Source organism: Terrapene carolina, unplaced genomic scaffold (genome assembly GCF_002925995.2).
Source record: "Terrapene carolina triunguis isolate 2854851 unplaced genomic scaffold, T_m_triunguis-2.0 Scaffold104, whole genome shotgun sequence".
In the NCBI taxonomy this organism is placed as follows: Eukaryota; Metazoa; Chordata; order Testudines; family Emydidae; genus Terrapene; species Terrapene triunguis.
The window spans coordinates 333,833-359,462 of NW_020664455.1; the positions used below are offsets into that span (position 1 = coordinate 333,833).

General features: G+C 39.1%; 1 protein-coding gene across 1 annotated transcript in view; it reads left to right on the forward strand.

Annotated features, from left to right (window-relative positions):
* LOC112112195 (FAS-associated factor 1) overlaps positions 1 to 25,630 on the forward strand; it is a 320,608-nt gene that overhangs the window by 256,831 nt on the left and 38,147 nt on the right. Inside the window, exons 14-15 of the mRNA XM_026651874.1 lie at positions 2,781 to 2,917; positions 5,727 to 5,815. Coding sequence (XP_026507659.1) covers positions 2,781 to 2,917; positions 5,727 to 5,815 — 226 coding nt within the window. The remainder of the gene's footprint in view (positions 1 to 2,780; positions 2,918 to 5,726; positions 5,816 to 25,630) is intronic.

Sequence of the window (25,630 nt, forward strand, 5' to 3'; positions counted from 1 at the left end):
CCCACGTACGCACTAAATATTTTTATAATTAAAAAACAAAGGAACTAGTAGGGTGCCATTTACCCTCCCTTTCTGCCAGTACTCCTCCATTTCCACTTTTGGTTGGAGATCACAGTAATCCAGCTTGTTGTGGAAAACAAGTCTTCCAGTAGTGACATCTGGTTCTTTGATGAGCTCCACAGGTATTTGTAATGTGAGTTCTGTTGGCAGCTTTGGCGATCCACTGGAAGAACTGGCACACTTTTATCTAGATGAGAATGAGAAATCCCCTTGTGAGAGACAGAGAGAGAGAGAGAATAAAACACTTGTTTTTCTCCATGCCACTATTAATTCTCTCAGAAGTATGAAAGTAGTACTGATAACTGCTTGGTAGCATGGTATGCTTAATGAGTTTGTTGTGTGATATTTTGGTGAAAGAATACAGCCTGTGTACACACAATCCTCTTCATAATCATTGCATTGCAGAACTGAATGAGAAAATGACCAGAGTTTTATATTTTATATGTGTTTTGTGTGTGTATGTTGGTTTAAGAGTGTAAAAGACCTATTAAGTCGTGCAGTCTAACTCCCTCCTAGTTTTGTTTATCTTCTGTCTTTCTACGGTTTTGTCCAGTAAAATTGTAGGTCCTGTGCAATGAGACTTCTACCACTTCTTGGGAGACTGTTCAACAGTCTTAATACATGTCAATGACTGGGGATTTTCCTTGTTATACATCCTCAAATTTTCATTTTCTTAGTTTCATTTCATTACTTCTAGCTATACCCTGGGGCTGAAATCCTGGCCTTGCTGAAGTCAGTTTGCCCATGGCGTATTGCCATTGACGTCAGTGGATCCAAGATTTCATCCCAAGTGTTCCACACTTAAAACTGGTCTCTTTACTTGAAGTGTATGTATGTGTAGGCTGTTATAAGGTCCCCTTTTATTGTAGCTTAGCTAAACTGGGTGTCTTTAGCTTGTTAGTTATTTCTAATAAATCAGTTCCTTGATCGTTTGTATTGCTCTTAACCAATCTTCTTTCAGTTAGTGAATATCATTTTGGTAAGATGGTACTCAGAATTCAGTGCAATATTCCAGATTTCCAGAGTATGTCAGCATTCTGAAATGGTACTGTTCAGGGGACTTCACTTGGCTCGTAATGTAAAGGGCAGCTACTCTGTGACACCTATGCAATCTAGTAGCATGAAAAGAATAAGAGCACTTTTCATGTCTGGGAGTATGCTTGTCATGGTATATTCTCATAACTTTAACAGGTTTTCAAATGAGCAGGTTTTCTATCACCCATAATGGTTCTGGACTGCAAAAATCTAGTAAACCTGGATAACAAAGGAGGCAATGGAAAAATTTCATAAATTCATTTTATGGCTTTGAAATGTTTTTAATAGCCACGCCCTGCTTATTGTTGCCAAACTAAAGGGTGTCCTTTCTCCATGTTAAGATTATGTTGTAGCAGAAGTTGGCTCTATTTCCCCCCCACACACACGCACACACTTTGGGCACTTTCAACTCCAAATCCACTTTTACAATAATGGACTTTTTCAATTTTCAGCCCAATTTCTGAGCCATTTTATTAGCCAGAAGTATACTGATTTAAAACTTGTGTTTTGATTCTGTTTTGGATTTTGATATCAAATGATTCTGAGCACATGACATTTTAATGCAGTTTGTCTTTTCAAATAGATTTGCCTTCTAATGCATGTGACAACAGGACTTTGCTCATCAGTTAGAGCATACATTTCAGAGCAGTTGTTACCTAAAATATTATCATAAGGCATAAGAAAACACACGATTTAAGTTGCCTTTCATGAACATAATTAAGAATTAATAAGCCTGTACCAGTGGCTAGTCCTCAGATTTTCCACTGTTTTGCCTTTTGTGACCTGTGTTATTAAAAGTCCATTATTTTTACAGACTTTATTAAATTGGATCTTATTAAAGCATTCTATATTTGCATTTGGTCTTTCATAATTCATTATTATTATGACATTTACTTTTTACCATCAGATCTGAAAACATATCATAAGCTACCCTTTTCTCTTGAAAGAAATGCTAATTTCAAACAGTCCTCTAATGGAAGAGAAAAGCTTTATCAGTTTTTTCATTTATTCAAGATCGTGTTAAGAATACTAATGCTAGACTTCTGTATGCTAATATCTGAGCGCTTTTTTTGGTCAAAAGCGTAGAATTATTGTTTTTAGACCACACTGCTAAGTATGAAACTGAAGGGGCTACTACTCTGAAAGAAAATACAATTCTAAAGTACAGTTTTTTTAATTTTATGACCGATTAATGTTTTAATGTTTTCATTGTTAAATTATGATTCTTGTATGAATAATAGTAATTTTATACTTTTTTCATTGTTTAAGTAATGTCCTTATTCATTTATTTTAAAAAAATCTGTCATCTTTGAAAATTGGTTTATTGAATATTTTCTAGTCTTGTATTGTTCAGAGCACAGTTTGCTAGATCCTGAACAGAAAAACGGAATTCTCCATCAAATAAGTCACTGTCATTGCCAGTTAAAGTTTATTATAATGCCTCCCATCTGGAGTCTATCATCTTTGAAAATGTGTTTTTTGTGATAAATTTTTGAGGGGAGGAAATCCACAACTGAACACAGCAGCCCAGGTTTTAAGCAGTATATAGCTCTGAAGTAAACTGTCAAATTTTAATATTTCTTTAAGGAAGAGATTTGTATTAGCTGAATTCTTTTCTAAAAAACCCACTGTAACTTAAAGAAACTCTACAATGTAAACTTATATTGTTTTTCTATACTTTTTAGGTTTCTGACAATGTGCACTAGACATTTTGGGAGTGTTGTAGCCCAAACAATTCGAACTCAGAAGACGGATCAGTTTCCACTTTTCCTTATTATTATGGGAAAACGATCGTCTAATGAGGTGTTGAATGTAATACAAGGTATAATTGTTCCTTTATGGTGGGGACCTATTTCTTATATGGGTATTGAAACTGTCAGAAGACCTCTTTGTTATTAATTCTTAGTCTTCGTCATGAGATTTTTAAAATTTTTATTATTAACCTGTTTCAGAACAAAAACTGCATTACAGAAAGATAAATGGCCATTGTACATAACTATGCTATGTTACATAACACTAAAGGATTGAATTGTCATAATTGTAATAAAATAATGGTTTAATATATTTTCAGATAGAGAACTGCATTAATATTAAACTGTCTGGGCCAAGATTTCTAAAATAGGAGCTAAATATAGGCTCCTAAATCCATATGTAGGAAACTCATCAGTTTTCATATGTAGGAAGCTGCATTGGTTTTTGTAAGTGCTGAGCACCAAGCTGCGATTAACCCCATCATTTAGTATGAGCTAATTTTGGCCCCAATCCTGCAATCAGATCGGTGTGATTGGTCCATTGTGATCATGTGGAGCATGTTGACTTTAGTGGGATTCCATTTGGGCATGAGCCTGCCTGCATAGATCTGACTATAGAATGGAGACCCTCAACAGACTCAAAGTTGCTAATATAATGTCCAAATAAATGAGAGATTGTGCTGCTTACCTGAGTAGTTCGTTCTTATTTAAGTAGTCCCAGTGACTTCATTGACACTATTCGGGTGAGAAAGCATTGTTTGGATGGTGCTCTTAGGCTGCAGTTCTTCAATAATTGCAAATTAAAATACATCAAAGAGGCAGAATTCCTTCCATCCCGTCGTTTTGCTTTACCCTTAAGTTTGCCTTTATGAAGTTCTGTGCTCATTTCTTTGTTTCTTATACCTAGCTCCGTTCATTCTAGTCCCCTTGGATTTTCTTGGGAGAGTCTCAGCCTCAGGTCCCCTCCTTAGAGAAGGAAAAGCTGTTTGTTGTTGCAATCATTGGCTTCTCTCATTGCCCTTTCCTTCTGTAGAGTGGACAGATGGATAGTTCCTCTGGAGGAATCACCAGTGCTCCTTCCATCAGTTGGCCAGAAGAGTTACTTTTTATTTATGCATGTACTTTCCCTTTTAATAAATCTAAACAGGCTACTTCCAAATCTACGTTTTCCACCAACTGCCACAGAGTTTATCTCCTCTAAGGACAATGCATGGTTAAATATTTCTGTGCTCTACTAAATCTGCTTATTCTGTACAAATAATTAAATAACTATATTATTTACTCTGGTTTATAGCCTCCACTTCATCCAGGTACTTAAACACGTGTGTGACTTTTAGCATGTGAGTTATCCCATTGAAGTCAATCGTGGTTGTTTGCTGAAAGTTAGGCATGTGCGTGAGTATCTTGCTGAATCAGAGTCTAAGGACTGTTATAAAATATTCCAAATTAGTTCAGTTCAGTCTCTGGGATGTATATTTCATTGTGTGGGGATTTCTGGTACTAGCTCCTTACATTTAAAGATGGTGATCTACCCCAGTAAATGCATCCTTTTATTGTGGGACTGAAACTATAGCAAAAAATTGACACATAAATTAAATGTTGCTGTGTTTTATGTTTTCTAGAGAAATGCAACATGAATGCCTTTTAGGATTGTATCATCAAATGCATAGAGCCCTATGAAGTCATATGCATGTGTCGCAGACCAAATACAATTGTTTCTGTTTGGGGAGTAGACAATTCTACTAATGAAATATAGAAAACCTTTCAAAACTAGACTAGGAGTAAATTTTCAAAAGCACCTTTTCAGAAATGATGAAGGCACATGAGAGGCTAAGTTTTAATGACTTTCAATAAGCCTTATGCTCCTAAAGGCCTAAGTCGGTTTTTGGAAAATGGGAATTCAGCTCCTGAGTGTCTTAGGCATTCTTGAAAATTTTACCTCCGGTTACTAGTTCAAATCTAGCTCATGTTGACAGTAACTAAAATGTATTCTCCTCTGAAGGCTGTGTAGTTGTTCATGTTAGATGACTTTACAGTCTTTGCCTAATCCTAATGGACAAGTGGTCGCGTACCAAAATCACCCTCACAGGTGGCACTAGTTGGCACTCTGGTTAGCAGTCACAGGAGAGAAAACAAAGATTAAGTGGGTCATGGTAGGAGACTGAACTGACCTTTCAACCCCTATTGAAGAAGATTGACACACATTGCTAAGACAGCATGGGGAACTATTCACTGCCAGGGCCTGTGCTGGATTTGTTTTGTGCATAGATGTAGGACTTCCCTGTCCAGAGCTATGCAGTCTGGAATAGATATGCTGTAGGAGAAATAAAATTTATCAGTGAAAACAAAATAGATTTTGAGTTTAATGTTGAGTTGAATTGTTTGTGTGGGTTCAGAATGCTCTTTTTCCAGATTTAACTCCTTTATTTTTAACCTAGCCACCAATAGAGTCTTAATAGTAATGTCCTATCCCATGTGACCTAAGATTAGATCTACCTGGGTAGACAGTGATATATAGTAGTTGCAAAAAGCTAAAAAAAAGTCATTGATTCCTCACACATCATTCTTTTCTCTGACATAAGTGATAAAAATTATCAATAAAACTAAGTTAGAGATTCCACCAATCAGTACAAAAACAAATACTCTAATTTGTACCACTTAAAAATTCAGACTACATTTGCACTTGTTAGGATTTGCTGGTGGAACATTTTAAATTTTTTAAACAAAAAGGCAAATTAAAAATATTCTAATGAGATATTAGTATTTTCTAATCGCCCATTTTTCAAACACTAGTTATTCCTTATGGATTAATTCTAGAATGACTTTCCATTTTTAATAACTTTTATAGTATGAAGTTCATCTATCTTCCTTTGTTGCTAGGTAACACAACAGTGGATGAACTAATGATGAGACTGATGGCTGCAATGGAGATCTTCAGTGCTCAGCAGCAAGAAGACATAAAGGATGAGGTGAGAGTTGACAGTTAGTGCAGACTCCTAACAGATTTCGAGGATGATGGGGAATATAAAGGTAAACAAAAGACTTTTTGTGCCAGTAAAGTTTGTTACTTTGTGTTTTAATCCACATCCTTCCATCAGGGAGGGGAAAATAGTAAGTCTCCTTTATGTATTTAGTTGGTTCCTTCAAAAGATCAGTGCAATTTGTTACATATTGGCTTTATTAGTCACTTTCAGGGTCTTTGTTTTCTTTTTCAGAATATTGGTTATGAGTAATAGTTTACATTTCCAATAGTATTATACTAGGTTAATACGATCATACCAGGAAATGACAACTACAAACACTCCCCATGCCTATCTTTAAAGTCACAGGTAGAAAACAAAAATAGTTTGACATTTTTTAAATGCTTATATATAGAAGGAATAAAGTACTCAGCTTAAAAGGAAGCCTTAGAACAGGGATAGGCAACCTATGGCACGCACGCGAGCTGATTTTCAGTGGCACTCACACTGCCTGGATCCTGGCTACTGGTCCAGGGGGGCTCTGCATTTTAATTTAATTTTAAATTAAGCTTCTTAAACATTTTAAAAACCTTATTTACTTTACATACAACAATAGTTTAGTTATATATTAAAGACTTATAGAAAGAGACCTTCTAAAAACGTTAAAATGTATGACTGGCACGTGAAACCTTAAACCAGAGTGAATAAATGAAGACTTGGCACACCACTTCTGAAAGGTTGCTGACCCCTGCCTTAGAACAAACAGACTCGTAAAGTGCCATTGAATCACCATTTGAAACAAAATGATGTGTAAGTGATAATATGAAGTTTTCAGAAACAGTCAGTGTTTCAATTACATAGAAGTAGACACAAGCCAGGTATACAGTAGAGAGATGTTTATCTGTTACTCTATAAATTGGGAGTGACATTTTGAAGTAATGAAGTACTTAGTTAGAAATTTGTAATAATAGGTGTGTTGCCATTCAAGATTATTGTTATCCTTGTGTATAGACATTGATTGACAATAATTCACTAAACACATTCTTCACATTTAAGTCTTGTGACTCATTAGTACTAGATTTACTGATTATGTTGTATAATAATGTGAATGCACACTATCTGCATCTATATTTCCCAGTTAATTTTTTCATCTTCATTTGTGTTCTCCAAAACTCATTGATAAAGAAATTAACTTTAATTCCTTTAATACTAAACACAAATTTTAATATGAGGGTTACAAGACAAATCCAAGGCATATTATAATTGAATTTTTGATTGCATTTTAACTGCAAGTAGGCTGGTTATTTATTTATTTATTTTAAGTACCTTCATGAGAAGATAAAATTCAGGTTGCAAGTGAGAGTACTGAGGAAGATTCTGAGGTCTGAAATCTGTATTGAGCTGTTCAGTATGTAAAAATCTAGATTTTGTATCAGCAAAGCAGGTGAGTATAGAGTGTGGTGCTATTGTTATTGTAAAGGTGTACAACAAATTTCAAAACTTAAATGAGAACTGTCTTATGCTTCTAATTAAAATCAGATCAATGATTTGTTTTGATGGATGGTTCTAGAAGCTTACTTCATTGGGTTTTTTTTTTTAAATTTAACTAACAAAGATTCTGTACTGTCTTGTTAACTGAATGATGGGGAGTGATCACTCCACTATCGGATGCAGGGAAATCCTCCTGTTGCTTCAATCTAACTAGTAGTGTCCTAAAAAGTCTAGATTTCTGGCGCTATAAGAAGGTGGGATTAATGTCACTCATTTTATGTCTACTGGTGAGAATAACCATACATCATAACACTGTTATATTTAGAACAAGAACAGTCTACCTACTAACTGCAAGTTCACTAATGCTCTTTGGGGAGTAACATTAGGGTTGAGAGAGCAATAAAAAAAACAAAGTTTATTTAAGATTGTAACAGGATCCTTAACATACCTCAGTATGTCCTTGTATTATTCCATATAAAACGTGTAAGAGCTTTCTCTGGACTGGGAACCATTTACAGATGATGTTTATTTAGCACAATACCAAGGCACAACCAAGTGAGCTCATGACATGATGGCTATTGTGCTTCGAGAGCATCAGATGAAAATGCTGTCTACGTATGAAAATGTAATTTTTATTATGGCAGCTTTTAGCATGGAATTTCTTGAATCTCTATTGGTTCATGTATTTCATCTCCCAGGTTTTCTAAAACTCTGACTCCCATTCATGTGGAACCTTGCCATTAATCTGACTGAAAACGAGCGTTATGACAAAGTGCAGTGCTCATACTAACTCCAGCTCAGTTGCATGATTATACTTTTTCATTTATTTAAGTGGGAATCCATGCACCAAATCCAACTCACCTTACTCATGACTAGTCACATGACTAAGGTGAGCAGGGTTTGCTTCTAGATTTGTAAATAGTGTTTGTTCTGTCTCTGCTACTAGATATCAACATTTATAAAAATTACCTACTGTACATGCCCATTGCTAATTGAAATTTCTAAGTAGTTTCAAAATTTATTTTCTTTTTCTCTCATAGCTAAGAGCAGCTAGTTGGGACTAACTTTCTGGAGCTATATGTTTAAGCTGTTTTTTATAGGAGGTTCAGGTAGCAACACCTATAGTTAAAGTTGCAAAACACCTTTCCATTATAAGATTCTACTTTCACTTGCTTATAACTTTACCAAAATTACATAATTGAGGCTGAAATTTTCAGTGGTGATATCTGCCTCAGGCTGAACTTTTTTGGAATGTTTCAGCTAAAATGATTGTTGCTTCCAAGAATGAGGATAGGGGAAAATACATGTATTTTCTCCATGTTAAAAGAATTCTTATAATAGTTTTTTTTGAGAAGCTCTAGCATCTCCATGCTTTGGAGTAGAGACCTGAAATTTGGGGTGGGGGGTCACCCTGGTGTCAGGGATGTGCCTTTTGATGTCCCTGTGAACATTTGCCCAAGTTATAAGCCTCTGAAGAATCTCTGTTCACACATGGTCAGTCGAAGTTGTTAGCTACATTCTCTGGAGATTCCATCTGCACTGAGCTTGTCCCATCCTTTCACAGCTCCTGTGTGGTGGCTTGACTGCAAATGCACCATCCACACAGAGCAACTGAGCATGTTCCATCCTAAGGCTTAGGGACTGAGCAGGACTTTCTCAGCAATTGCTCATCCTGGCTGCCAGCGATCACTGAGTGCTGGAGGACTGATTGCCTTGTGCTCTCAATGCTCACCCTGCTGATGCCAGGCAGTGAGGAGGATACCTGGCTCAGCTACAGAGGGGTGAGGAACAGGGGGAGAGTGAAGAGAGACAGAGTGAGTGGATAACAGTAGGAGCCTGAAGGATTAGTAGCAGGACCTGGAAGAGAGAGAGGGCCAGGAGCAGAGATGGACAGAAGAAGGGGAGAAATAAGAACAAATAGGGGAGAAAGAAAAAGCCATGGAGGAGTGGGAGGACAGCAGAGTGGGGAGGGGAACAGGGAAAATGGGCAAAAGCCAAGAATGGACAGGAGTCTGTGTTGTAGGATAGGCGTGCAGGGGAGACAGATAGGATGGAGTGGGAATTGGCAGGATCCAGGGGGATAGTGAGGAAGATGGACAGGGGCAGAAAACCTCAACCTCGAATCCTGAGTCTTGCATTCCTTTGCTGTCGAGCAAATAGTTGTGGATCCCACTAACAAAGTATGTGTCTTCATCTTGGGGATTTGAACTTAGATATTTGCTTCTCCCTAAGTACACAGAACTCCAGTTTTGTCACTAGGAATTCTGCCTGTGTAAGATCTGCTACAATATATTGCTCTAAGAGCAGAATTTTGCCCATGTCTACCCTGGGCAGTGTTTTTCTCCCATTTCCCCCAGTTTCCTCAGCACTGTTAGCACACTGGCATATCTGCACCAGAAGGAATGTGGCATAGTCTGCCTTGGAGGTGGTAGATTGTTAATTAGTGAAAATATTTGATAAACTTTGGAGGCAAATTTACAAATGTTATAAATTCTGTGTACACAGAGATATTTGAATATAACTTAGATGTATTTATTATAAAATAAACATTAAAAGGGTAACCTCCAATGGCCTTTGAAGTAGAAAGTAAAATTAAAACAGTATTATGTAATGTATTATTTCAAAAAGGGAGTATTTAATACGCAGTATGTACATTATGTGCTTAACAGAAGGTGTTGGCATGAGAAAAAAAATATTGTCTTTTTTGTGGTTTGGTACATAACATGTAACTTTCTTATAAATCTTGTCCTTGACAACTTCTTACGTTCAAACATTGGTGCTTTTTTTCTTTTGTGTTGAAGACCTTAATGTAGTTACATGCAGTTTCTTTACTAATATGACAATAGCAAACAGGATATAGAGTCCGGATTCTGTTACTGTTTTCTTAATAGCAACAGTAAGTCATCATAAAACCACAAGGGGATAAACAGAACATTCTTTTGTGTTTGAAAAGCCAGCAGTATATCTTGATTGTAAATAAAGACATAAAAGAACTTTTTACTATGTGTGAGAACTGGATACACGTCCTATAATTAACAAAAAATCACTAATGAGCAACATGGATAGTTGAACTTTTGTGATAGATTTATAAGCTGTATGCATAGAAAAGCTTCAAAATACAGACACTTCATAATTCATGATAGCATAGCACATGTTGCATCCCCCTCTAGTGGTTGATCCACTACAGGATAACTGCCTGGTACTACTGGCAGTTAATGAAGTCCCTTCTTTAGCTCAAGTGCAGAGATGCATGTTATGGTGCTGAAAGTATCTGTTCAAGCACCAATTTATTACCACCTTCCACTCACACGTCATTGGTTGGTATTGCAGGTGGGATGCTCAGCACCACAGCACAGACCTCTGCTAGCGGAGTAAAAGGAGTAACTCCTTTAGTCGGTAACAGTAATGTAGTCAGCAAAATGTTGTGCTTTAGTATCAATGTTTTAAGATAATTTACTGGTTTTGCTTCATTGGATTTTTATGAAAGTGATTTGGAAGCATATTTTTAATATGAAGTGCAAAAATCTCATCATTTAATTAGCTAATTGGATTTCACTTCTGGGTTTATTTATTTGCTTTTGATTGACTAAACTTTTTTCTAAGAGTCCCAAGAGAATTGCCTTACATAAAAATTAAAATGTATTTCATTTATTTGTATCGGTAGCCATGGTGATCGGATTTCCTTGTCTCAGGATAGAGGGGCACACACTGTGTATTTTGATAGTTGTAGCTGGGTTGGACCTTGGAGAGGAAAGAGGCTGGTTCTTTTCAGCCACCCTCTCTTCCTCCTTGTTTACTCCCTCTACAGGCAGCCAACTCTGCCTTCCCTGGCTTCTCTCTCCCCATCAATCCCAGGCAGTCAATCAAATACCATCCCTTCTCTCCCTCTCCAACTAGCCCCAACGCACTACCCATACTTGGCTTGCAAAGATTTTGGGGACCCCAATGCATCTGTGCCATGTCACCATGTTGACCATCTGTCATACTCTCCTATCTAGCACAGCATTGAATATGCCACCTCCATCTCCCTTCTGATACTGAATTGGCCATGCTACAGTGCAATGGGTTTATAAGGCATAATCAGCAGTATGCCATTATTGAGTACATGTTAGCATGGCAGATTCAGTAAAGAGGCCAGCAGAAGGAGATGGCAGGTTCGAGCCCAGCACAACCAATCACTGCAGGATGAAGGAAGCAGATTGACTTGACTAAGAGGTGAATGGTCAGACTGTCGTCAATATAACCAGTTCTAGAGAACCATAGACCAACTCCATGGAGCATGTATATGTGAGGTTAGATCAATGGAGGGATATAAACATAGGCATGTGATGGGTTCCCCTGGGGTGCCACCTGGAACTGGGCTACCACTGAGCCCTCTGACCCACCACCCTGAGCTCCCTCTCACACTGTGCTGCTGTGACAATCTGCAGACACGCTCCCGGTCTTACACTTCCACCAGCGTACACACCGGTAGGGACACGCCCAGCTGCAGTTACATGTAGGCTCTCTGACCAGCCACTGCATGTGAACCAACAATAGGCTACAGCCAAAATAACCTCCAGCTTTGCAGTCTAGGATCCCAGAGCTGTACCATCCTATCCTGGTCCAAACCCCAACCACTGTAAATTTATTATCCAGTTCGCCTCCCCCTCAATGTGGAGAGGAATATGCAACAACCGTTGCCCCTTGAGGTATGATTTCCCATGCACTTCACTCCACACTGGTTTAGATAAAGCAAAAACAAGTTTATTAATTACAAAAGATAGATTTTAAGTGATTATAAGGGATAGCAAACAGATTACCTAGCAAATAAACAAAAACACAAACTAAGTTTAATATACTAGACAAATTGGATATGAATTAGCAGATTCTCACCCAAACTGATGGTACAGGCAGACTTACAGATTCTGAAGGCACAAACTGCATTAGCTTTATAGGTTGGGTTTCTCAGGTCTTCATACACAGGCTAAAAATCCCTTTAGCCTGGATCCAGCACTTTCCCCCAGTTCAGTCTTTTTTCCTCAGGTGTTTCCAGGAGTCCTCTTGTTTGGGGAGTGAAGACCAACAGATGTCACTCCCTGCCTTATATAGCTTTAGCATATGACAGGAATCCTTTGTTCCAAAATTGGTTCCCCGACCGATTTGTGGAAATCCCAATTTGTGACTTCCCAAGATGGAGTCCAGGTCACATGCCCTTGCAGTGTTATATCAGACATTGCTTACAGGCTGGCCAAAACGTTCACAGGAAGGTTAAGTTCTTTCAGGGTCCATTGTCTTTGATGATGGGCCATCAGCCCTGTCTGGCTTCTTCATTGTTGTACCAGAAAGGCTAGCTGTGGGTGTAAGCACGATTGAAATACAGATACATAGTCAATGTCCCTAACTTTAGATACAAATATGATACTTGCATACTAATAGAATAATCATATTCAGCAAATCATAACTTTTTTCCAATGACACCTCATATGACCCATCTTGTACAAAATGCATCATAATGATGCCATAATTCTATCATCATAATATCACTGTGAAGGCACACACAACATGAAGGGATATCTTTTTCTCTCCCCCTCTTTCTCTCCTTTTTCTTCTCTTTTTGGGCCTGGCAAACTAAAATGAGGTACTTATCTATCTGGTAGATAGGGATGATGGGTCAGAATGACCCTACTGAAACAAGGAGGTGCATTTGGCACTTTCCTGCACGAGAGAAAGCGACTGTGTCCCAAGGAAAGATTCAACTGTGCTTGTTCCCACCACCACCCTCTGGTGGTGGTTACACCAGAAGCAGCATTAAGTTATTTCAGAAGATCTGTAGGAACGATGCCAATGGACACTACACTAGTGATGTCATGAACCAGTGCATACCACTGGCTGTCCTAGCTATGCCCCCTCCCCTGGCCAGCACTACCACTTCTGGAGATGAACTGTCACCTTTGGGCCCACCACAACCTTCCATGGAGGGTTTTCTGCCCTTGGGGGGCCCTGAACCAGAAACTGGCAGAAGCTGGCACAGTGTAGGCCAACAAGTCAATAGGCCTTTTCAGTAGACTGAACCTGATGGGGCTGCATGGCATTCCTCAGTCCTCAAAGTACTGATCTGGGAAAAGCAAGAAAAAATTGTAATAATTTAATATGCCTTTTGTGTTTGGGGTGTGTACAGTGCTAAAAAGATATCTCCTCAGCTTCTTTGTTTACATTTGTTGGCTCTCAGTTTGATTGTTGACTGATCATTTCAGCATTGCATGAATGTCAAGAAGAGAGTCTGAATTTGTCACATATGAAACTAATGTGAAGAGATCCATGATTAAGTACTGGCATTAAAATGCAACACACCTGTTCTGAGCCTATCCTAAACATTTTTCCTTTCTTGCCTGAGGAGGAGACTTCTCAATGGATTACAGTAACACTTTTTGACAAGCTTATACTGGGTGGAGTTCCCATGTAATGACATGGCTCATTTGATGATATCTCAGTAATGCATTCTTTTTATTTTTGCTGTCAAAATTTATTACTGTAAAAGCATTGACTGTTACACAGCTGGTCCAACTTCTTCACGTTATTTAAGTAACAGTAGGTCTAACATAATGTTTATTTTTCTAGTTATGCAACATTAATGCTCTTGCTCTTGGATTAAACTTCAAGGTATATAGATTTTACCTACAATTGCTTGAAAAAGCACTTTATTTTTACAAATCCAAATTAAAATTTTCCATTGATTCTAAATAACCCTCCACTGACACTTCACTTTTACTTGCAAAAAAAGGATATCTGTCGAACTTTTTAAATGGAAAAACTGTTGTAAAGACATTACAATTGACACTAAGCCTTGCCAAAGTGTGGAAATGCAAAGTCAAAGGCATTCATTTTGACCACAGGTCACACTTGTTTTCCCTAGTTATTGCTATGGTCTGAACGGGAAATAGCAGGTTTGTTTTCTATGTAATTGCTGGATGGAGATTTGAATATACAAAAAAGAAGCCACAAATACACCCTAATTTCACAGCATAAGCTATTTATAAAAATATGTTTGTATCTCTGCTCATCCAGAAACTCTGTCTTTAAAACAATGATTCATTTGACCTAGAATTAATATGTGCTATTTTCATAACTCTGTACTCAATCTCCCTACTTCAACATTACTACTCTCACAGGGAAAAAAAAACTACCTGAATTGTAAATGGCAGTTTTCTGCATTAACTACAAGACCTGTGTCAAGGCTCCTTCCCCACTCTGAACTTTAGGGTACAGATGTGGGGGCCTGCATGAAAACTTCTAAGCTTAACTACCAACTTAGATCTGGTCCGCTGCCACCACTCCCAATGTGCTAATTCCCTTCCCTGGGTAGCCTTGAGAGACTCTTCACCAATTCCCTGGTGAATACAGCTCCAAACCCATTGGACTTAAAACAAGGAGAAATTAACCATCCCCCCTCCTTTCTCCCACCAACTCCTGGTGGATCAAGATCCAACCCCCTTGGATCTAAAAACAAGGAAAAATCAATCAGGTTCTTAAAAAGAAGGCTTTTAATTAAAGAAAAGGGTAAAAATCATCTCTGTAAAATCAGGATGGAAAATAACTTTACAGGGTAATCAAACTTAAAGAGCCCAGAGGACCCCCCTCTAGCCTTAGGTTCAAAGTTACAGCAAACAGAGGTAAACACCCTAGTAAAAGGTACATTTACAAGTTGAGAAAACAAAGATAAAACTACCACACCTTGCCTGGCTGTACTTACAAGTTTGAAATATGAGAGACTTGTTCAGAAAGATTTGGAGAGCATGGATTGATGTCTGGTCCCTCTTAGTCCCAAGAGCGAACAACCACCAAAACAAAGAGCACAAACAAAAGCCTTCCCCCCCCCCAAGATTTTAAAGTATCTTGTCCCCTTATTGATCCTTTGGGTCAGGTGTCAGCCAGGTTAGCTGAGCTTCTTAACCCTTTACAGGTAAAAGGATTTTGGTGTCTCTGGCCAGGAGGGATTATAGTATGGTACACAGGAGGGCTGTTACCCTTCCCTTTATAGTTATGACAACCTGAAATTGTCAGTAGATACTCTCCCATGCTGCCGACCAGGTTGTAAGCCCCAGACTTTTAGGAGATTTAGGCATTGCGGCATTCTGCATTGCAATGCCTAACTGATTTAGGAGCATACATCTCATTTTCAAAAGGGATTTAGGCACATAGAAAGCAAAATCCCATTGACAGTGAGATTTAGGATCCCATGCCTCACTCCCTTTTGAAAATAAGATTTACGCTCCTAAACCAGTTGGATGTTGCAATGCGGAGTGCGCCAACACCGAAATAAATACTTAAACAAATCTGGTGCCAAATATCCAGGAGAAGTGGCTCTTGGGGATCCTTAATTTGTATTGTGTTTTTCCTAACTAATGCGCAAAATTCAGCAGTTTGCAATGAGCCTTGCAGCCTCTGGTGTGAATAAGCGAGGTTCTACTATATTCCCTTTTCTTTATCTCTTCTCTCTTCCATTGTTTAGTCCTGTCTCCCCACCTTTATGCCCTACATTATTGCCCTTGCCAACGACTTATTTGATTCTGGTACCTTCAACACTCTAAACTGAGCCATTGGCCAGTTCTTTCTTCAGCAAACCCTTCTTTGGTGCTGCCAGTATAGTAACTACCTTCGCATATCTAACTGTCCCTTGTTCAGCAAAGTGCTCGAGAAAGGAGCCTTCTGTCATCTCGCCAGTCACTTTGTACACAACAAGATTCAATGTCAGCATTCGAAAACAACCTGATTGGGACAAATCTGGGTTTTTTCCTCCCCAGTGTAATGCTCCATAGTAAGTTTTGCTAAAGGATTTCTCTCCTTTTAAAAAAAAAAAAATGTACAGCAGCTCTGATACTTGAAAAGTCCATTTAAAACAAATGATCAACGCTAAATTGTTGTTTTGTCCTAGGTACCATTTATAGTGTAAGTATGTCATCTCATTTGTCATATGAATGTCATAACCATCGGCATCATTTCTGTGGTTCTTGCATGCAAAATTGCATTTTTATATCCTATGTATTCCACACCATATGTGTCTAAGTTATACAATGTACAAATCTGTCATCTTCAGTGAATCAAACTAATGCCTTCATTGCACTGGTTTGTTTAGACAAACTGGGTGTTTTTCTTTCATACTCCCAGGAATAGCCTCAAGCATTTGTGGTTTTTAACTTCAGGAGTGGTTCAGTGAAATGAAGATTTTATTTCAAATAAACTTTCAGCATTTGTAAATGCCACTTTCTGGCTTACATTCCCAGAGGCAGCTCTGCAGGTTCTGCTGCCCTGTGCAAACATGCAAATCTCCAACTCATAGTCATCTGCTCAAGTTTTGCTGTCCTGAAGGATTGGTTGTGATTACTCCTTCTTCCTTTATGATAGAACTGACCCTGCTGGACAATCCATGAAGTAAGGTCTGGCACAACTCACTAAGGTAATCTCCATGCAAAACCAAGATCTAGAGTTAAATCCTGACCACCTACATAACAGGCCACAGGAGTGCCAAAGTTAGATGGAAAACTCCACAGCATTAAGGCATGCTGATTTTCCACCAAATCATCCCATCAAAGGAGCAGAGTTTGCCATCCCATGTAATTGGAAGGACCATAGGAATTGCTATTCCAGATCAGACCAGAAATCCACCTAGACCTGTCTCTAACAATGGCTGCTAACAGATGCTTCAGAGGAAGGTGCCAGAAAGACTGCAGTGGACAACTACAGAATTATTCTCATAGGGAAAGTTTCTTCCTGACTCTGCCTGTCACTTTGTGGTTGGCTTATGCCCACAAGCATCTTTTCTAAAAGTATTTATTATTTTTTATCCTGTCTAGTGTAACTTTGGGGGTTCTCATCCAGATAATGTCTAATTCTTTTTCCGATTCCTGCTGATCGGTTTGTCTCTGAAATCTTGTAGCAGTGAGTTCCATAGATTAAATATGTATTGTGTGAAAAAAATTTCCTTTTAAATTTGTTGCCTTTCAGTTTTGTTAATATCCCCTTGTTCTTGTATTATGAAAAAGAGTAAACAGGAACTCACTATGTAATTTCTCTAGAGTCTTCATTAATTTGGTATAATTCTATTATGTCTCTTATTTGCTGCCTCTTTAAAATGAACAGTCCTGTTTTTTTTCAATCTCTGTTCATATGGAAATCTTTCCAGACTTCTAATTTTCACCTGTGACTGAACTGCTTCTACTTCCATTAAATCCTTTCTGGAGGTGGGGTGACCAGAACCAAAAGCACCATTCTATGTTGGAATGTACCCAGGATTTATATAGTGGCATTACACTGTTTTCAGTATTTTTTTCTAACCAATTCCTTATGCACCCTAACACTTGTTTTGCCTTTTGGACCAACATGGCACACTGAACAGATGTTTTCCCTGAGCTGTCCACGGTGGTGCTCATGTTTTTTCCTAAGTGGCTGCAGTTCATTGAAAAACAGATAGGCCTTCTGGCCCTGTCAATTATCCAGTACCCATAAGGGTGGATCTTGAGGCATCCATGGAGAGCTGGGGCAATCATGTGGAGTCCCATTGTCTCCATTCTGCTGCTTCCTAGATCTGCATTCACCATGGCAGCACGACTCCTTTAAATATGAGTACCTCCGACTCTTTCCCATTAGGGGTGGGGGACTGGCAGCATGGAACAGGCCTCCACGGGAGCTGACAGGTTCTTTTTCATTTCAATAGCTCCAAATTCCTTCAGTTCGACTCATTGGCTGTTTGCTCCAATCTCTCTCCACCCCTTGCCCTCACAGCCCCTACTCTTCTAGCCTAAGCCTCCATGCTTCTGCCCCTCCTTTTCTTCCTCTCGCTATCACCCCCTTCCTTCCTTCCTCCTCCCTCAATGTCCCCATTCCCTTCTTTCTGCCCTTTCCTCTCTCTCCCACTCATATGTTGTTGTTTTTTTAAGAATGGGGTACTAACCACCCCTTAATGATCACTTGGCTTGTAGGTTGTCTCTCCCCGCCCCCTTCGTCTTGCCTGTTCAGATTATAAATTCATCAGGGTAAGAATGGGGGCTTCCTTTTTTGCTGAAGTCATGTGAGGTCATCCTAAAGCAGAATTTAGCTGTAAAAAGGTACTTGTATGAGCAAAGGGTGTTTTGTTTTGTTGGTTTCATTCAGTTTCTTTGTATGTAAATCCATCCTCACTTGCCTGGATTTTCCTTTGCTGCATACAAAATGAAGTGCCTGCTCTGACTTGTGTAAGAACAGTAGAAGAACCTTGATCCAAATGAATGACTCTTTTATGAATACTGTTGTTATTAGGTTTTCTTTCTGCAACACAATGGGGCTTTCTTTGTATTGCAGAAGCTTTTTATAGGATAAGAGAATATATTTTCTCTTGAGAGATCTTCATAAAAGAATCTTGGGAGAATAATACTGTTCAGTTCTCCATGAAAGAAGGGTAACTTAATGTAAAATATTAGAGTTAACTTTTACTTGAGCTTAAAAGTAAGACAGATATTTTCATCCACTTCTTATTTGGTTTTTACTTAATTTTTTTATTTTATTTTATTTACTAAAAAGAAGACAAGCTAATATTATCCCAGCCATGCCTGGGATAATAGCTGCAATCTCACTATCCCTTCAGTATTTTAAAAGGACTTCCTTCCACATAAGCTGTCAATTAAAAATCTTGTTATATCATCATTCTGACACCAAATGGAAGTATAATGGCTTTTTGACATTGGATGATGTAACATTTCTGAGTGACAACTGAACAATGAGAAATTCCAGCAGCTGTACTTTATATTCGAATGGTTAGCTTTGTGAATTGTACTATAATTTCCTCCCAATCTACTCGTGTATAGTCAGAGCTATTACACTTGTTTCATACAATTATTGTTTTATTTTCAAAGAAAAGGTTTGCTTTCCACAATTTTTGTGGCATCTCAAGCACCACTGCTTTTCTTCACTTGATACATACATACATACATACATACGCACACATGCTTATAATATATAATACTATATATTTCATATGTCTGCTTACATAATGTGTGTATATTATATTAATAGTAATAGTAATGATCTCTGGTATGATTAAGATCATGTTTAAGATCTTGTTCACACATTATGCTTTTTGAACCAGTGCAAGATAAACTGTCAGTATCCTAATTTTGCCAGCAGCTTTAAGTGAACAATATTGTTAGACTGCTGTCAAGGAGGTGAAATGTCACTTGCTGTCCATTGACTTGTGAAGCACTTAGCAAGTGTAGCTTGAAAAACTGAATTTATTTAGTTGTGATGCAAAATGGAATCATGCCTCCATAATAAAATAAACTTTAAAAATATGATATTAAAGCAAAGTGTTTGAAAAGTGTAATCATTGCTGTTTGTGGAACTTCATGCTCCACCGTAATAGTGAACAGAACAAAATTTTTCTTAAAAATTCAAACTGATGTGGGAAAAAGTACATAGCTACTAAGTGAATCATTGAAAAATATTAGTGTGTGGTTTTCAGTTTTGCTAACAAGAAAAATCTGATTTTCAGCTTTACAAAATGGTAAAATATGCTCATTAAAATAATTGCACAGGAATTTACAGCCAAATTCTGCACAGCTCCCATTGATTTCAGCAGGCATTGAGTACATGTAATTGAGACCAGAATTTGGTCATTAGCCAAGATTTTTAAATGGTGTACACATTAATACACTTTGAGCAAATTTATTAAAAATTGTAGTTCTCAAAAATTCAGCAATTTTTAATTGAAATAACATAATCAATGTATTCATACTTTGACCTTACAAAACTTACCTTTGTTTTTAAAAATTGATGCCTTTTTTCTCATAATTTTCAATCTGCAAAAACAATTTGGATGTGACTGCATGCTCAGTTAGTCCTAAATACAGCTATATTGTGCAGACCTGACCCAGAATCCCACATCTCACAGCTCTGTCATGCTGAGAGAGACATACCCCCATGAAATATCCACTGCTCGAAGGCAGAAGCCATGGGGTTCTTATTTCACCTCCTCTACTAACTGGTGTTAATATATTTGTGCAATTTGTAACATTCTTATTATTGACCAAGGCCTCCTATACCTACTCTAGGAAGCAGGCAAGTAGATTCCCCCACTCCACCCCCCAATTTTTATTTTTTAACAAATAAGGTTGCATGAAGTATCTTCTGGAAGAGCTGGAAATACAACCAAGGTCTCTGATATGAAAGAGCTAAGTTTCATCCACTTTGCTCCACCGCCTTTCAGAATGATTGAGCCAAATATATGTGCTTGGCTGTGCAGTTCAGGATATGGGCATTTACCTATAAAATTAATACATGAAACTTGACTCACTTGCACTCTTATTAATATCTAACTCGTTCTGTTTCTCAGGCACTAGTAGGAAATTATTTGATTTTGCAGCAGTAGAAGAAGGATATTATTTGATTTTTCCCTTTAAGAAACAACTGGGTTTTTTACCTTTATTAGTATTTCTTTATTATATAAACTATGGTTTGTATAATTTTATAACGATACCTTGTGTCATTGGACTGGAACTCAGAAAATGTGAGTTTAATAGCCAGCTCTGCCCCAGATTTTCTGTGTGACTTTCGGCAAAACATGATCCATCTGTGCCTGAATTCCAACGTAAATTGGGGTCTCACAAGGCAGTTCTCAACTAACGTACTTTTTCTTTGATAGATGAAAAAAATCATATAAGATTGTTGGTTTACAGGCATAGTAACACAACTAATACTTTTCTTTACTTTCTGCGCCCTTTCACCATTACACATTGGTAGCTCCTTTGACAAGTGTTTTCTTCTGGTCCTCTCATTACATTGTCATGTCTCTTTTGTTTTTGTTTTCTGGCAACAGTGAGTCATCCTCACTGCTTTGTGTGATGTCTCTGGAGGAGAGACTTGACTGGAGTAGTGAACTACATTTAAAATTAAAAGAACACAATATACAATATTGAAAATTTATCCAGGGTGTAACTGCGAACCAGAAAAGCATTATAGCTTTGCCAGAATACCTTCTGACTTGTTTGTTCTTGCAAAATAGTAGTAAAATCAACTATAGCAGTGCTTCTCAACCTCTTTTTACCCAGGGACCCCTAAACTTAAATAGACAAACCTGCGAACCTCCAACCAGATGCAACATGTAGGGTGGGCCACCTGCCTCCACAGATTTCTGCCTTCCATTTGGCCCTGCTCTCTGAGGTGCTGATGTAGCAGGGCAGAGAAGTGGTGTGTCTCCTTGGCTAGCTGCTGCCTGCTCGTGGAGTCAGTGACTGTGAAGAAACCCCTTCTGATGGCAGGGGGAGATCTCTTTCTGCAGTGATGCTGCAATTTTTGGTTGCGGCCCACCCCCAACCCAGACAGGCTGGGTGGCCCGCTGAGGTGAGTCAGGGGGTGGAAGTGGCGCTCCCTCTCCAAGCCCCACCTAGGGCTGAAGCCCAGTTTATTTTGGTGGACACCCTGAAACCTGCTTGTGGCCCCTCAGGGTGCCCCGGACACCTCGTTGAGAGCCAATGGACTATAGCATAGCACAAATATATACATAGAAACATTTTATCTGATTACATCTCTTTCCTAGCTAAAAAGTCTAGATGCTAGTGCTATCTAGTCTACCTAGGAATCTGACTTTAAGATCAAAGTATGAACAGTAGTACTAGGTCTCTGCCGTGTAATTGTTTACCTCTAGATTTAGGTTTAGCTATGGGATTTCACATCTTTCTATCAGGATCAGCCAGTCATGTATAATAAATCTTTACATTCCTGATATCCTTTTCATAACCCATCCTCTATGAGGATGTTCACTGCCAAGAATAGGAGGAAATAAGCTATTAGGAAAATGCTTGAAACTCATATTGGAATGCTTGAAAAAGAACTTACAGTGTCAACCTTTTTGGAAGTTCTTCCCTCTCATCCAGAAGACATAATTTAAAGCAATGGGTACTGTGCTCCATTTGAAAGAATTATTCAGTATTCTGTGAAATAAGTCATAGTTTGCTGTAAGTAAATAGATTCCATCTTCAGCACAAATAATTGTTTGTGAATGTTGTTTCCTGTTCTTTTTTTCTTTGGCAGTTTTAAAATGCAAAATAAGAATCAATGTAGTACACCTCTACCCCGGTATAACGCTGTCCTCAGGAGCCCAAAAATCTTACTGCGTTATAGGTGAAACCACATTATATCGAACTTGCTTTGATCTGCCGGAGCGCGCAGCCCCGCCCCCCCGGAGCGCTGCTTTACTGCGTTATATCCGAATTCGTGTTATATTGGGTCGTGTTATATCAGGGTAGAGGTGTATTTCTTACCAAGGTTCTGGTTTGGGATTTGGCATTTGTGGTGAGAGTTTTAGTAGACAGTTTTTTACAAACTTGAAACCTGCCTTTAGTTAACTTTTTGACTTTGATTAAGTAGTCTGATGGAATTACGTTGTTAAGTTATGGCCTCCTCTTCTGAGAAAAGAAAGAAGCAGTAGTTTGCACCTGACCTTTCAGTTTTCCCTAAGGTACCACTGGACTTTGGAGTGACCTTTGAAATTCAGTTAGAGTTTGATGTACCAAGTTGCAAAAAATGAAAGTTAAAAAGGTTCTCTCTCTGAAGCAAATATTAGGAAGGTTTTCAAAATGCCTCTCTTCCCCCAGACTATCTGTGACTTGTCTTCTCTCAATAAGCTAGTTTGTGACCATTCTGTTTCTCACAATCTTAAGGTGAATTTGTGATATACATAAGGGAGTCCTCAATATGGCAAAAGAAGAGTGTTCTGCTTTCCATTATGACCCACTCTTCAAGAAGAGTAGGGAATAGCTTCTGTAATGTTCAAGAGACCTTCTTCCCTTTTGAGTAAAGTACGTCACCTGTTTAATTCTTTAACTGAATATCCCACTTGTCTCATCTAGTTTCTTCTTGTTTGGGTTTACCTTCATGTGTCCTTGTGTGTCAGAAGCACAGCATACTAGGGCTTCTAAGGAGCAAAAGTAGGAGGGAAACAGGTTAGTCACAATGGCTAGAATCCTTGTTCATCGCTGCAAATATTACTGTTGTAACTCACAGTTCAGTCCTTCTCAGCAAACTGATGGTTTCAGGCATCTTCTGTTAATCAAATGTAAAAAATGGAAGACTATAGAAAAGGCCTTGGTCCCACATTTATAAAGAAAAATAGTTCACTGTAAAATGATTTTGTTACACTCAAATTGGGGGTTGGTTACCTTTTTTTTGTAATTGTGTCGTCTTCTTGCTGGTGTATGCTAATGTAGAGTTCTTTTAACTGCTGATACATTAGAGTTTTGTTTGAGGTACTTCTTGGCATGTTTGCATGACATAATAATTACAGTTATAATTCAGACCTCTCCAATAATCGCATTTCAAACTGAATAGTTGCCAAATGTTCTTGAGAAAGGGAAAGGCCTAGGGAAAAAATGATCAATTTGCAAAATTGTTCCCTTATGTACAGGAAAACTAGTAGATAAACAGGAACATTAATAGAATATACTTTAAAAATATATGATATATAAATTATTAGGCATTGAGTTTTCATTTCTATTAAATATAGGGAACAAATTATTTCTGCTTAAATGCTCCCGCAGGATATGTCTACACTAGGAAATTAGGTCGAATTTATAGAAGTCGATCTTTAGAAAGCGATTTTATACAGTCGATCATGTATGTCCCCACTAAGCGCAGTAGGTCGGCGGACTGCGTCCTCAATACCGTGGCTAGCATCGACTCAGGGGAGTGGTGCACTGTGGGTAGCTATCCCACAGTTCCCGCAGTCTCCGCCACCCATTGGAATTCTGGGTTAAGCTCCCAATGCCTGATGGGGCAAAAACATTGTCACGGGTGGTTTTGGGTACATGGCATCAGTCGCTCTTCCCTCAGTGAAAGCAACGGCAGACAATCGTTTTGCGCCTTTTTTCCGTGCAGACACCATACCACGGCAAGCATGGAGCCTGCTCAGCTCACCATCACCGCTGCTGTTGTGTCCTGGAAGCTGCTGGCAGCAGACAGTGCAGTAAGTCTGCAAACCATCGTCATCCACCGCTGCCACTGCAACTCTGCTCTCCTGCTGTTGTAAATAAGCTCAGTCTCAATTGAGTAAATGATGACTGAGCTCAATAGAGTAAATGAGCTCAGTCATCCACCGCTTCTGCTGCAACTCTGCTCTCCTGGTGCCATGAATCCACCTCACAGGTCCTCTCATCGTTCGGTATCAATATCTATTCTCTTGGCATCTGTCGTCATCCACCGCTTCCGCTGCAACTCCAGAACCAGAACCTACAAAAGCAGGCGAGGAGGTGATGACAGTGCGATCACGATAGTGATGAGGACATAGACACAGACTTCTCTCAAAGCACGGGCCCTGGCAATTTTGACAACATGGTGGTAATGGGACAGGTTCATGCCGTGGAATGCCGATTCTGGGCCTGGGAAACAAGCACAGACCGGTGGGACCGCATAGTGTTGCAGGTCTGGGACGATTCCCAGTGGCTGCGAAACTTTCGCATGCGTAAGGGCACTTTGATGGAACTTTGTGACTTGCTTTCCCCTGCCCTGAAGCGCAAGAATACCAAGATGAGAGCAGCCCTCACAGTTGAGAAACGAGTGGCAATAGCCCTCTGGAAGCTTGCAATGCCAGACAGCTACCAGTCAGTCGGGAATCAATTTGGAGTGGGTAAATCCACTGTGGGGGCTGCTGTGATCCAAGTAGCCAACACAATCACTGAGCTGCTGCTATCAAGGGTAGTCACTCTGGGAAATGTGCAAGTCATAGTGGATGGCTTTGCTGCAGTGGGGTTCCCTAACTGTGGTGGGGCGATAGACGGAACGCATATCCCTATCTTGGGACCGGACAACCTTGAAGCCAGTACATAAACCGAAAGGGGTACTTTTCAACGGTGCTGCAAGCACTGGTGGATCACAAAGGACGTTTCACCGACATCAAGGTGGGATGGCCGGGAAAGGTACATGACGCTCGCATCTTCAGGAACTCTGGTCTGTTTGAACAGCTGCAGGAAGGGACTTACTTCCCAGACCAGAAAATAACTGTTGGGACATTGAGATGCCTATAGTTATCCTTGGGGACCCAGCCTACCCCTTAATGCCATGGCTCATGAAGCCATACACAGGCACCCTGGACAGTAGTAAGGAGCTGTTCAACTATAGGCTGAGCAAGTGCAGAATGGTGGTAGAATGTGCCTTTGGACGTTTAAAAGCGCGCTAGCGCAGCTTACTGACTCGGTTATACCTCACCGAAACCAATATTCCCATTGTTATTGCCGCTTGCTGTGTGCTCCACAATCTCTGTGAGAGTAAGGCAGAGACGTTTATGGCGGGGTGGGAGGTTGAGGCAAATCGCCTGGCCACTGATTATGCACA